This window comes from Epinephelus lanceolatus, chromosome 3 (assembly GCF_041903045.1).
Source record: "Epinephelus lanceolatus isolate andai-2023 chromosome 3, ASM4190304v1, whole genome shotgun sequence".
NCBI lineage: Eukaryota > Metazoa > Chordata > Actinopteri > Perciformes > Serranidae > Epinephelus > Epinephelus lanceolatus.
Window position 1 is genome coordinate 28,328,419 of NC_135736.1, and position 14,190 is coordinate 28,342,608.

General features: G+C 40.2%; 1 protein-coding gene across 1 annotated transcript in view; it reads right to left on the minus strand.

The window, feature by feature from the left end:
- herc3 (HECT and RLD domain containing E3 ubiquitin protein ligase 3) overlaps positions 1-14,190 on the minus strand; it is a 40,284-nt gene that overhangs the window by 5,951 nt on the left and 20,143 nt on the right. The window contains exons 14-23 of the mRNA XM_033623680.2: positions 13,461-13,624; positions 13,206-13,319; positions 12,850-12,876; positions 12,646-12,744; positions 12,333-12,503; positions 12,098-12,241; positions 10,357-10,523; positions 8,156-8,222; positions 6,926-7,008; positions 4,068-4,251 (exon numbers count right to left, since the gene is read on the minus strand). Coding sequence (XP_033479571.1) covers positions 4,068-4,251; positions 6,926-7,008; positions 8,156-8,222; positions 10,357-10,523; positions 12,098-12,241; positions 12,333-12,503; positions 12,646-12,744; positions 12,850-12,876; positions 13,206-13,319; positions 13,461-13,624 — 1,220 coding nt within the window. The remainder of the gene's footprint in view (positions 1-4,067; positions 4,252-6,925; positions 7,009-8,155; positions 8,223-10,356; positions 10,524-12,097; positions 12,242-12,332; positions 12,504-12,645; positions 12,745-12,849; positions 12,877-13,205; positions 13,320-13,460; positions 13,625-14,190) is intronic.

The following is a 14,190-nucleotide window of genomic DNA, read 5'->3' on the forward strand; positions in this document are numbered from 1 at the left end:
TTTGTCTGTCTGTGTGTATGTCCACTTACAGATAGAAAAAACAGCTTAACTTAACAGCTAAAAAAGATTGTAGTCTAAAATGTCCAAGATGGACACAGAAAGACAGAGACAGACAGACCCAGACAGGCAGACTGACACATATGTAATTACCTCTGTATGATGAGGCTTTAACTGCAAAGAAGTCAGGTTGCTGAAATATTCAAATTTGACTGTGCTGTGACACACAGACGATTGGCCGAACGGCTGGAGTTGATTCAGCCAATCACCAGTTGGCAATGGCACAGTCAAATTTAAATACACCAAGAAAAGGCAGAAACTGAGCCAAAAGTTCCTCTCAAACTCCAACTGTTTAATGAAAAACCGTAAGTGCTACAGCTACAAAAAGCACACCGTGAGCGAGAGGACAGGATGCGGATCACAAAGGTGTAAATTTCATTTCTGTGGTGTGAAAAATGAGGCCAGAGCCATGATGGACATAAGTGGAATGGTCTGCTTTCTTCCAGAAATTTGGGCTCTCACTTAACATGGGAGTGAATGGGGCAGTTGGTTGGACTTGTTGTCCTTTTAGACCACCTGCAGCCAAAACCCTAAATCCATTTTCTTCAGAGGTCGCACCTCTGCGACCGGAACGGCTTTTCCTACAATTTGGTGTACAATTTGTGTATGTAGAGTGAACGATGTGGCCGCACCAGCGAGTTTAAGAGAAAATTTCTTGATGATTTCAGAGGTGCTGTTCACTCTAGCGATGACATCACCCACTCTAACTCTCAACATTCCATGCAATACACACCCATTATAAATTCTGAGAAGGGCTTAAAATTTCATGATTTTTAAACAGCTGGTGTAGAAAAACTAAAAGAGATATGGAAAATATGAATCAGTCACTGAAAGTCGATGGCAATGTCAACATTTCAGAGTTGGAATGGAGTTTCTACGTGAATGTATGAGTTCGTGAAGTGTGGGTGAAGATGAGTGAGTTTGAAGGATTTTCTCATTGACTTCCATTATAACCAAGTTTCAGAAAACGCTGAATATTTTGGAAAGTTTGAATGGGATTGAAAAGTTGAATCATATGTAAAAAGTCAAGGAATTGCTGAATATTTTCCAGTTTGAATGGAGTTTCTAGCTGAAAGTATGAATCGGTAGTTACCGTTTGAAATTTTGTGATTTTTGAAGATTCATTTTCAATGGGAAAACGGTTTGCGAAAAAAACGGGAATATCTGGGAATGGCGGTGGCGCCCCCTCTGTGCCAATCTCAAAATCTTTTTTGGGTGTGTTCTTGGTCCCCTTCTGATGATATTTACCCAGTTTTGTGACGATCGGAAAAACGGTTAACATTTTACAGCCGATATTCGCTAAGCCCCGCCCTTTCCAAGGACACTTTGCTTGACGGCAGCCGTGTTTTTCGTCCGATCTTGCTCATTTATAATAGAAATGAGTGTCTCGGTCCCCCGATGCCTCATACCAAGTTTGGTGTTGATAGCACAAATATTTCAAAAGCTTATTCATTTTACTGTTTTTAACATTATTAAAATTAGCAAAAATTCTGTAAGGGCGGCATTCATGGTGCAAGAGGCTTTTTTGTAGAGGACTATCAGGAGGATGTGTGTGTAAAATTTCAAGTCGATAGCACTTGTGGTGCGGCGGGCAGAGCCTTTCAAGCTTTACACTCTATGTTATAGCGCCCCCATAAGGCCCATTGGGACCAAATTTTTTGAGCAGTATTTGGATGTCATTTATAGTCCATGTACCACGTTTCATGTCCCTAGGTCCTTCCAGCTGGTCATAAATTAATAAAACGCAAATTATGACGGTTAATGACGAATAGGCCACGCCCACTTTCACCTATCAACATGGCACTCAAGATATTAGTTAATAGCCACCCCTAGAGCATGCATACCAAATTTGGTGAAATTCCATCCAATGGTCTTTGAGATACAGATGTGTGGCATTTATAGCGCCCCCTATAGGCTGAGCTCAAAATGCTTTGGTAGGCAGCTTCCAAGTCTCATTGTGGACCTACCCACCAAGTTTGGTGATGATAGGTCAAAGGGTGTGGGAGTTATGGCCAATCAATTCTAAGCTCCGCCCACAGCGAAGATTCATTGGTCCGTGGCGGCTATGTTTTTTGACCAATCTGGCTTATTTGTAATAGAAATGTGTCTTGTCATCCCCTAAAGCCGTGTACCAAATTTGGTGTTGATGGAGTCAAAATTGTAAAAGTTTATGTCATTTTACTGTTTTTCAAATTATGCAAATTAGCAAAAAATCTAGTCAGGCGGAGCTTAATGGTCCCAGAGGCTTTTTTGTAGAGCACATTGAGCTGGACCTGTGTGTCAAATAATAAACTGGTACAATCTTAGAAGGGTCCTACCCCTTCGGGGTTAGAACCCTAATAAGAGATACATTATGATTAGAGATATTTAATTGGGGATTTTATTTATTAGTTGTAAATATATAATTTTGAGAATTTTGGCTAAAAGAATGAAAGAATGAGATCACAGATACAAGTGGCCGAAATGAGTTTCCTCTGTCGGGTGGCTGGGCTCAGCCTTAGAGATAGGGTGAGGAGCTCGGATATCCGGGAAGAGCTCAAAGAAGAGCTGCTGCTCCTTCATGTCGAAAGGGGTCAGTAGACATGGTTCGGGTATCTGATCATAATGCCCCCTGGGTGCCTCCTGCTCAAGGTGTTCTGGCACGTTCCACTGGCAGGAGGCCCAAGGACAGACCCAGAACATGCTGGAGGGATTACATATCTCATCTGGCCTGGGAACACCTTGGGGTCCCCCAGGAGGAGCTCGAAAACGCTGCTTGGGAGAGGGACATCTGAGGGGCTTTGCTTGGCCTGCTGCCCCAGCGACCCGGCCCCAGGTAAGTGGATGAAAATGGATGGATGTTTATTGCTGTAAATTTATCAGTCTAACAACATCCTTTTGATCTTATGTTTTGTAATTTGCCATTAGTCTCTTTATATTTTCAGTCATGACAATTATGGTCCCCTGAGTATGAATCCTGTTGACTTTGATGATCCCTAACTTTTCCTCAAATAACACCATGAGGTCGACATTTTTAGTCTTTTATTCAGATACCTCGACAAGTATTGGACGGTTTGATGTGAAATTTGCAGTGTTGGCAGAAGTACTCAGATCTTTTACTTAAAGGGACAGTTCACCCCCAAATCAAAAATACGTATTTTTCCTCTCATCTCTAGTGTTACTGATCAGTGTAGATTGTTTTGGTGTAAGTTGCCGAGTGCTGGAGATATCGGCTGTAGAAATGTCTGCCTTCTTTCAAATATAATGGAACTAGATGGCACTTGGCTTGTGGTGCTTAAAGTACCCAATACATTTGAAAAACTCAACAGCAATGACATCTAGCGCCATCATCAGGTCCGAATTTTATGTAGTCCAGTACTTTGGTTAAGACTTAACGCCTGCAAAACTAATGACATTCAGCCTCAGCTGTACTTGTGTTCAGGGCTAATTGTCAATTGTCAGCATGCTAACACGCTAACCTTAGATGTTAAGATGGTAAACACATTTTACCTACTGATGTTAGCATTTAGCTCAAAGCACTGCTGTGCCAAAGTACATAGCCTCACAAAGCTTTTCTCGGTCACAAAAATAAATAAAGGTAAAAAAAAAAGAAAAAAAGATGTTATATATGTCCAAACTACAAAATCTTTTATTGTGTTGAGCAAGAAGAAACAAAACCTGCAGCTGCTGAAGAGATCTGTCCAGTAAAAGTCAGTGAAAGTTAGGACGAAGTCATGAGTCATGAGTTTCTGCTCATTCACCACTGTGGCTGTCAACTAACCTGCCAGATGGTGATGATGTGTAAGTCAAATGTACAGCTCTGTACAATGAAACGTTATCATCGTCACAAACACTCGCATCACAGCACATTGAGGGTTTCATGTTCCAATCCAAATATGAGGTTTCAGTGTGTTCACTGACCACGAAAAGGAAGTGGTTTGCAAATTCTGCTGCAGTACAGTAACTCAGAACTTGTGGACTCATTGTTACAACAAACACTGCACATACAGATTTTCAAACCCCACACCAACCTTCTCCATCTCCTCCCAGTTGTAGTTATTGTTGCCGACCACCATGGCCATCAGCTCAGACGGCTGGAACAGCGACAGGATCTCACCCCCACACACCTTCAGGAAGCCAGATGAGAACGCCGAGTACTGCTCGCTCACAGAGTCTGAGAACACGTAGCGCAGGTAGGCCTCGACAAACTCCTTCCTGTATCACACACACACACACACACACACACACACACACACACACACACACACGTTAACTAAACATTCAGGTTATTAATTCGCTTGGCACAGATGCTGTACGCTCATGAATCAGTTTATAAGAAAATAAATTATTCAGACTTCAAGGTGTGACTGTAAACACTGGCTTCCTCCTCTATTGTGTATGCGTTTGTGTGTGTTTCTGTATGTATGTAAATGTATATGTGTGTGTGTTATGACTAAGTGGATCATTATTTCAGCGATTTTTTTAAGATCACAGCAGTTCATTAACAAACTTCTAGTCCAGCCTGTTTATATCTCAGTGAGCTGTGACTGCAGAAGTTGCTCAGGTAGATTAAATCAATAATCTCTTCAGTTGTATCCACCTGTGAGTCCATCATTACAAATGCTTGCAGTGCAGGTAAACATTGCTGAGCCCTCTAAGATTTATTTAAGTTTTAGAAACCACACTAAACCTAAACCGCATGAAATGATGAATTTAAAAAATAATGTAACATTTCAATGAGATATAAAATTGCAGCCATAAAAAGCAAGGCATGTATTAGTTTAAATGTCTCCATAAATATAAGCATCATATAGCATCAGTGAGGTATCAGAACAATGTGTGCATGTATGTAAAATATTGTTTGGAAAAAAGTTTTAATGAGACGAAATCTGGCAGCATGAGATTTAAAAATTTAACAAAGTATTCATCACTGATAAATTCATTGAGATGACAGGACTGCTCCAATTTTTGTACAATTTACAATCAATTTTATATTCATTTGAATTTTATTTAATACAAATTAACTGAATTTCTTATTTATTGGTAAATCATTATGTAGAGATGGATGTGCACTCCTTTTTTAGACCTGTATGTGACAGATTTTCAGGAAAATCTGGAAACATTTTATTCCACACTATCTTATTATTAACATCGGTTGGGGAGAGGTGAAAAACATGTAATAAAATTAATACTTTAAATACATTTTGCAGCTTGCTGGTAGTTCAACTACATTCATATTTGCGCAAGTAGTCAAATCCAAATTTTTTATGATTTTATGTGTAGCTAACTGACACTACAAACAATTTGTACTCCAGGTATAGCAATGAATTCAGTTGAGTTCAAGGGTGTGACTTGAGTTGAGCTTAAGAAATACGTGCAGAGAAAAAACAAACAACCAACAGACTGTCACATACTGTACCTGCAAACACCGTAAGAAACAATCACTCACACCTCTCTCTTAAAAAGGTCAGAAGTTGAATTTCAAATCAGTGTAATAGGATGAGGTATTCAGTTCAAAACCCTTTATAATTCATTTTATTTATATGACGCAACGTACTGAGCAGCAGTCTTTCCAAGTTTGTGTTTACCCATCAAGGATCAAGGGTTAACCTAACCTAACCCAACCTAACTTGAGTTTACATGACTTCACTTCACAGTATCAACAACAGCTTTAGCGATGAGGTGTTGACTGATTTACAATCCCAAACAGAAAAAAACATTGCACTCTTTTGAACCCTCTTTCACCACTCTCACAATATACACCTGCCCTTAATAAAATGATGACTTGCTGTTTTATGACATACAGCCATATCATCCTGTTTAAACAGGAAAAGAATGAAAACAAGGAAGCAAGATGCTCCAAAAATAATATTAATATACTGAGTTTCATGAAGTAAATTAGGCTGCAGGGGAAACCTGCTTCTTAGCTTCATATAATAAACCAGCATGTAAACACTTGCAGTAGCGTTCCTGGAGCAGATGATCATATAAAGAAATCATAAGCTGACATCAGTTTGTCGATAGCAGGAAAAAAACGTTGGAAACAGTATTCAGGACAGTCTGAAGCCTTTTTGCTCACAGGAATTATTTTTTATATATGTTTACCTCATTATTTGAAACTTTGGCCACCTTTTAATATGAACATTCAACACTGTAATAATAAATATATGACATAAATTAATGAAAAGCATAATAGATTCCTACAAATCCAATCACACCCACACTTTACGAAGCCCTGCGAACACAAACACTCCGATTAACTAACCTTCAGTCTCAACTAAACACGTCTCCCTCACTGTGTGTGGATGTTTTACACCACAGCACCAACCGCTTTCTCTCTCTGTTATGAGTTTATATCTGAGTGTTGAGGGGATTTTGCAGGAACAACTTGGGTCACCGCCACTCTCGCCATCTGTTCATCACCAGAAGCCAGACGTGTTGACACCGCCCACACCGCAACTCTCCGCGGACTCCTCCACATAACACTGTAATCAATGCCACTGGCACAAGGACGAGCTGAAGAAACAGGGTGGTGATGGTGGAGAATAACACGCTGGGTGGCACTTAAAATACCAAAATCTTTGTTGTCTATGTTTTCAACACAGAGCATGACCTTCAGACGGAACAATGGCAGACAAGCTGCCAGCTGTGTGAGCGAAATGACAATCTCAGTGCTGGAGAAATAATATAATTAAAACCTCAGAGTCATATATTTGTCTTTCAGACATAACAGAGTGTAGAGCATTAAAAATATTCATGACACAAGGTCATTTCGAATCAGGAAATGAACTGAAGGAAGAGCTGATGAATTTATTCTTTAAAAAAAGGACTGAATCTGCTGAATTATGGGTTTAAACTATTGGATATTTGATCCATCAAGCTGCCTCACCTGTTGTTTTTGTCCACACTGATGCTCTCTCCTCCAGGTATGAGCTCTTTGACTTCTGTCATCCCGTAGTTCTCCCTGGTGATCTGACACATGAACACAACAGCCAGGCTTAGAACAAAGTTTTGTAGTTTTTACACTGCAGGAGTGAAGTGTAGACATTACATATCTTTTTCTTATTGTCAAAAAATTCAATAAAAAGACCAAAACTAATATGAATTGATCGTGGCAGTCGAACATTGGTGGATCGTCTAATGAACCCATCTAACATTAGATCACATTCTGGGCACATGAACACACACACAGAGCGATCACCGACGTAAATTTAAATAATTTACACAATAAACATTTTTTGTTGTCATCTCCGCCAGGCATAAGCCTGAAGATCATGCATTTGGTCTTGTGTATGTGTGTGTGACTGTGTGTATGCGTCTGTCTGCAGTTTATCTTGAATACGACCAGACAAATCAGTCTAATAGGTTGTGTGTACATTTATGACTGTATTCTCAAGAACCTCTTGGGGTTGCGGTGATTCATAATTGTTAAGAAACCTGTTTTATTGACCGTTCTATATCGTCATTGACTGCTGACTCGTCACCTCTCTTAACTGGCTGGTAGAAGCGGCAAGTTTTTCCAGAAATCTGCTCGGCTAATAACAACAAGCCTCACCTGGTCTGTTTGCAGGCCACATTTTGGCCTTTGTCTTGTCTCAAAAACTGACATCCACAGAAAAGTTTAGTCTCATTTTGAGCATTTTAAGCCTATTACACTAGCTGCTTTTAATAATTCCAATCATTAATATTAATGATTCTGATCTCTGTGTTTTTGGTAGCAGATTGGAGTCAGATTTCGAGGTATTCCCTGTCACTACCGCACACACATTATCCTGCTGCTGTAAACACAAGTGCACTATCTGTGTATTAATCTGCAACTACAAATAGTCGCTAAAACTACTGCTAAAAACTGCAGTGTCCAGCTATTTCAGCAAACGATTTAGCCTTTTTAAACATGAAACGCTTTTATTTTTATTTTAAACTTCTTCAGTAGAAACCAAAGGGCTTGGAGCTGGGTGCCACAGACAGGGTCTGGAAATCTTAAAGTTTTAAGAGGATTGTCATGTTGTTGGTTTCTGGTCTTTTCATTTCATTGGGTTGATTTATTGACCATAAAATACCCTAAATGCATCCTTAAAGTTAGCATAAAAGAGAGAAGCAGGTGAAAAGTTGCACTTACAGCAAAATTTAAAAGAAACGTCTCCTCCACATCACCTCCTTCATAGTCTAGAAGCTGTTGTAGACTCCTGCAGAAAAATAAACAGAAGGAGTAGATGTCTGAAAGGACCAATATGATTGACACATGATCATGTCAGTGGGGTGATGTTAAAAAAACAAAAAAAGAAAAGGTGAAGGCAATCATCATTACACCACACGGTATGACTCTAGCCAAACATTTCATATGAGAAATGGCTCCGTCATGCATATTATTATTGTGCATACCTGAGTAGTTTATTTATAGTTGAATAGAATATATCTCTGACTCTGTGGGATCGTACCTCTGCTTTTTCCAACATATCACACAGTTTGTTACATTCACCTACAGATTTAAATCTGTCCCTATTTGACTTATAAAATGAAAACCAGGGAGCAGCTGTGTCTGTCCTACAACTGCACGGATCAAACCAACATGGTCTGTTAGATTAAAAGTGAAGTGGAAACATATTAGCTAATAACACCACAGGAAATGACTCAGAGGGAGTGTTGTGTTAGTTTTCCTGCAAACAGCATGCTGGATATTTACCACCAAAAACACAGGAAACATGGAAAGAGGAAGTGAAGCTGGCAAAGGAAATGATAATTAGTGAAAGAGGATTAGATACTGTCCTCTTTTAATTTGACCCCAGCTACATAAGACAATAACATTAATCAGTTTTGAGCCACTGCATTTTACAGTTATGTAAACAATGTCTTATCTCTTTCTTGTCAGTGTGAGGTAGCCAGTATTGTGGCTTTAGTCTGTCGAACTTGAACTGCTTGAACTTTTCCGATAGTTAAAATTAAAGCATATTACATAAAATGTTTCTCAAGATCACGTCCTTTAAGGTGGTGTTGTCTCTGTTAGTGTCACAACGTCTGCACAGCCCGTCTTTTAGCTTTCAGAGGACTAATCTCAAAATCAACAGTCAACTAGTCTCAATTAGGCAAAAAGGAAATGCTGATGCTTCCTGCTCCAAATTCAATGAAAAGGCATTTCCCACTGGCAGTCAATTTCACTGCTCCTTAAACAAAAACACACTGGCTATGCAAGCTTGCTTAATAATTGTACACTATGTAGTTTGACTTGTAGCCAGAGAGCAAGAATTTCTCTTTGAGGCTTTTTTGGCGTAACCTGACATACCAGATGGTTTGTTACAAAAATCCGTCAGCGAGGCCATCATTGGAAACTTTTTGGAAAAGGGCAGGCACTATAAAAAAATACTTGGCAGGTGACTGGATGAACCATCTGTCTATATCCGTCCATAACAGGCCAGTTGGGAGAAGAGTGAGAAGAACTTTTCCATCGAGAGAAGCCTTCAGTTCCTTTTCCTCTTTCAATGAAGAAATACTCTCTAGCTCTGATATAACTGATGCTGTTGCAGTAAATTCATCGCAATGTCAACTTGCGTAATAAACTCATAGCAAAGGCCTGAGATATTGCACTCTTCTTGATTTCTTTGAGTTAGTCATAGGACATTATCAGCTGAAAACTACACTTAAAGGAGAACTAATGTTTTTTTCAACCTGGGCCCTATTTTCCGATCTACTTTTGTCTAAATGAGTGATAGGATGTTCAATAGTTGACATTTCTCTGGTACGAAGCTAGGGCTGACCTGCCTGCAGTCCGTGAGCGCGTGCTATATTAAATAATAGGGCACTCAGACAGGCTCGGATTGTTAGTATAATTATCCGACAACATAAGGGAAAGGAGAAATGAATGTCTGTGTTTACTTTAAGCTGGATTCAGACATGTTCCTCTGCCTGTTGCAATTTTAGTATATGTGCTACCAAAGTAACACTGCTCCCTCTCCTCGTCCGCTCTTCAGTTTCAATGAGCTCTGCATCCATGTACATCTGTGTACTCCGTGTTCAAATGAATACTACTCCGTGTTCAAATGAATACTAATTAGTCCGAACCACTTGTGGTTTTGACAGAAACGCATTTAAGTGTGACAAGATGGATTCTCGCGTGATCTCCCAATATCGCAACAATCCAGCTGCCGTGCAGGGTTACTAATTACTTCCTTTTTAAAAAGAACAAAACTAATGCCATAACAACTTCCCACAGTGAAATGTCTAAGAAAAAACAAAGCTATCATCTGTGTGAATCTTATATAGGAAAAAATAAAAATACTTTATATTGCTGTCCTGCTCTCCTTTACAGCTCAGATGGGATGTTACCTGGCCTCGGTGGGGGAGAGCTCCTTGAAGTCCTCCAGCGTCGGTGGCACATCGAGCAGCTTTTTGTAGAGAACCAAGGGGAAGTGGAGGTCCACCACCGTGGAGTTGTAGATGGCCAGACCGCAGATGATCCCGATCAGGTGAAACCAGTTCTGTTCAACAAAACACTGCAAACACACAGATAAGAACATTATTTTACTGTTGCTTCTCTGTACTCATCTAACATCTACCAGAGCACACATCACAGTGTACATCAGCATAACTGATGACTCAAATAACACACACCCCACAACTATAGTGAGCATGTCCCTAAAAAATTTCTATTTCTTTGTGTTTCATACATTTTTCTTCTACTCTCCTCTTCAAACTCCATAACGTCTGAGTAAAAATAATTAATGTTTTCAGTTAATATAATAAATAAAAGCAGCTTGATGTTGCACAGACATAAAAGGTCATGATGATTTGATCTGTTTCATTGCTCAATCTTCATCATTTGAGTTAAGTAACCAGAGGGTCATTAAGTTCAAGGACACATTTTTCTTATAGAGGTGAGTGTTTTGTAAACCTGAATGTTCCCACTGATGTAACACCAAGAAATGGAGGCGTTTCTTGGAAAATACAGCTAAAGGTCAAACAACAGCCAAAGCACACACTCTGGAGACCCATTATGAGATTAATGCTATCGAGTACTATCAATTCTTTTTTACATAACTTGGCAACCTGTCCTCCCCTCCCATCTCAAATTTTTTATTAAAGGTTCTGTATGTGACATTCAGATCATTAATATAGTAGCAAACCACTATTTGTATTGTAATGATATTGTGTGTGTGTGTGTGTGTGTGTGTGTGTGTGTTGTAACCTGAGCTTCTCCATGGTTTCTTGAGGTAGAATGTCGCATGTGCATGTTAGTGCATGTGTGTATCACACTGGATGGCTTATCATTGCCACTTCGCACTGCGCTCATACAGGGGTTATTGCTGCCATTGTGGCCGGTGTCGTTGTAGAAACATAGCACACACATAGATTTGAATAATAACTAGATATCAGATGCCACAATGGCGCTTATTGATTCCAATGGAGTTGCTCACCTGGTGCATACGCTTAAAGTTTTCTAGCCTCTGGGTTGACTTCCACGGTATGTGGCCCACTAAGTATGAGTTCTTGTCAGCTCATGGACTTTACATCGTGATGACGTCACAGATTTTTAAATTGCTTTTCTCGGCTTGAGGAAAATTTTATCAATATAAAACGACCATGGCTCAAAAATTCAGAAGAGTTCAGAAGAGAGATTCAGTTTGTGGTGTCCTGTCAACAGACGTCACTTTTACAGTGGTGGTTAATGGGGAAAATGCTTTTTGGGCCACTGGGGATTTTTTGCTGCGATACAGCGTGTGGCCACTGTGAGAAATTTGCTGGAAGGCTGAGCTGCTTTCCTGGGGTCCTGAGCACCCACCCTCCAGTTCCCCCCAGTCTGACAATGAGTTAGCTTTTTTAATTTTATTTATTTTTTGCATTTATATGCAGACATCTGTTTTTTAACTAGATTTAACTAAATGACCCATGCACAGAAGAAGAAGTCTTGGCCTGGACATCCACTGGCTACACAGGATCAGCCCAAAATATTGGCCCTCACCCTCAGAGGCTGTATCGTCGTCAGATGACAGCCTATGGACTCTGAGACTGGAGCCCCTTTGAACTGTACAAGTTAAACCATTAGCATGTGAATACAGGATTATCTTACTTTGTCTGAGAACCACAGCAGGTTGGACTCTTTGTAATGTGTGAACATCCCATACACAGGATCCATCAGCTCCTTTAACAGCAACAGGAAGAACTCTTTTGTTACTCCACCTGCATCCACGGCCTCCTCTCCATCAAAGATCACCTGGAGGGAGGGAGGAGGAGTGGGTGATGTTTTCTTTTATCAGAATCCTAGATCTGCAGTGACCTTCAAAAGCTTTAGACGTAACTCTCACCTTGAGCGGTTTCTTGAGGTCCACATCGGAGTACATGGTGAGCTCACGTAGTGTGTCACTTACTAAATGGTTCCTGCGCACATGGAGCACCAAGTAAGGGTTCCTAGCAAGGTGGGGTTCCAGTGTGAGCAACATGAAGACGTTGTGTAGGTTTGCACCGCTTACTGCCATCTTTGTAACAGTCACAGGTTGAGGTGGTAAAAAGCAAGAAAAAAAGAGTCAGTTTTTTTAAAATACTTTTACTGAGAACAAATAAGTTAAACCTCAGTGATCTAACTATATAAAACCACAAGATCAGATTTACAGCAGGTACCTGCATTTGCAGTTCAGCGTCTGTTTGCAGCATGGTTGTCTTGGCTTGAGCGTTCAGTATGAACGGGTAGGCACATAGGTTCACTGCGGGAAAGTCACTCTGCAGAGAAAATAAGGTCATATACTGCATTTATGACACCACAAAAAGGTGATCAAATTAATCAAATACGTAACTTTTGATACTCAAGTACAATCTTTAAAGTACCTGTGAAGGGGAGGATGATCCCACTTTCTAAAATACAAAATGAGAGAAAGCAAAGTCATTTGACCTGACTTAGAATGAAAAACAAGGTGAAGAGCAGCAACTGTAATGAGATTAAGAAATCCCTTTAGGGCCCGAGGAGTTAGAGGGGCTTGTCTGTGAATTTAGACTCTGATTGGCCAGCAAGAACTGACAAACAGCGACACACCCCTAAGCAGTTCTGGATAAAATTCCTCACTGTCTCTGCAGACACTGGGAATAACATGAGTAAGGAGTGTGTGTTTATGTGTGTTTGAGTAGCTTCAGCAGATGTCAAGTAACAAGGAAGTGAAAAATTGTTGGAGAGCGTCAGTACTCACAATGTCAGCTTTACTCAGAAACCATTTGAGGTAGTCTTCCTGGATGTCCACCAGGCTGGTGATGTCAGGGATATAAAAGCGGTTGTACTCTACATGGCGGGCCTTTAAGTTTACCTGGTAACAGAGAACAAACACCTGCCTCAACTCCAAGAAATGTCAAGGTACACAGTAGGACGATTTGACTAGGAAAAGCACATTTCCTCCTCAGGCTGTACTGAGGGACAGTGCAGGCTGATGGCTTGTTCGTGTGGATACCTTGTGAAGTTTCTCCAGCAGCCTCAGTGTGGCAACAAAATAATTTTCGTAGAACACCGGTACGAGCAGTGTCTTGCCTCCTGTCAGCATGAACACAACGATGCTCTTGTACATGTCGACCATTCTGGTGAACACACTGCCATCCACAAAACACCACCAGTTATCTGCAGGGGCAGAGACAAAGGTTGAATTAAACGACAGAACAAATACCTGGCACTGAGAAAACATGACGATATTTTCCTACAACCACAAGAGGAGTGTCTCCATTGATCTGTCAGTGTTTCTGAACATTTCTAGATGTAAACATGTTTGTGTTCAAGCATATTCATGCACAATTTCGAAACCCATAGGCTTTTATCTGATGATGTTAAAGCGTGCCAATATATCGGGCTGATTCGGAGTAACAGATATTCGGGCCAAAACGTCCTCTAATGTGCACTGGCCATTTCAAATCGTGTAGGCAAATAAATTAAATAATGATATCTCATTGTTAGATGATTACCAATGGATTTCGAGAGTGCATTTCAACCAATGCGCTCTGCCTCTCCACACAGACTGTTTACCTGCTGTTCAAACGCGATTAGTCAATACTTCTCTGACAAACGGAAAATAGAACACTTTTGATAACCAAATCTTGAGCCGTCATCTACAGATTCTGCATATATAGGCAGATATATGTTTAAAGAGATTAACTCATGCATGAACAATAAATGTGAAAAAGCAGGGCCCA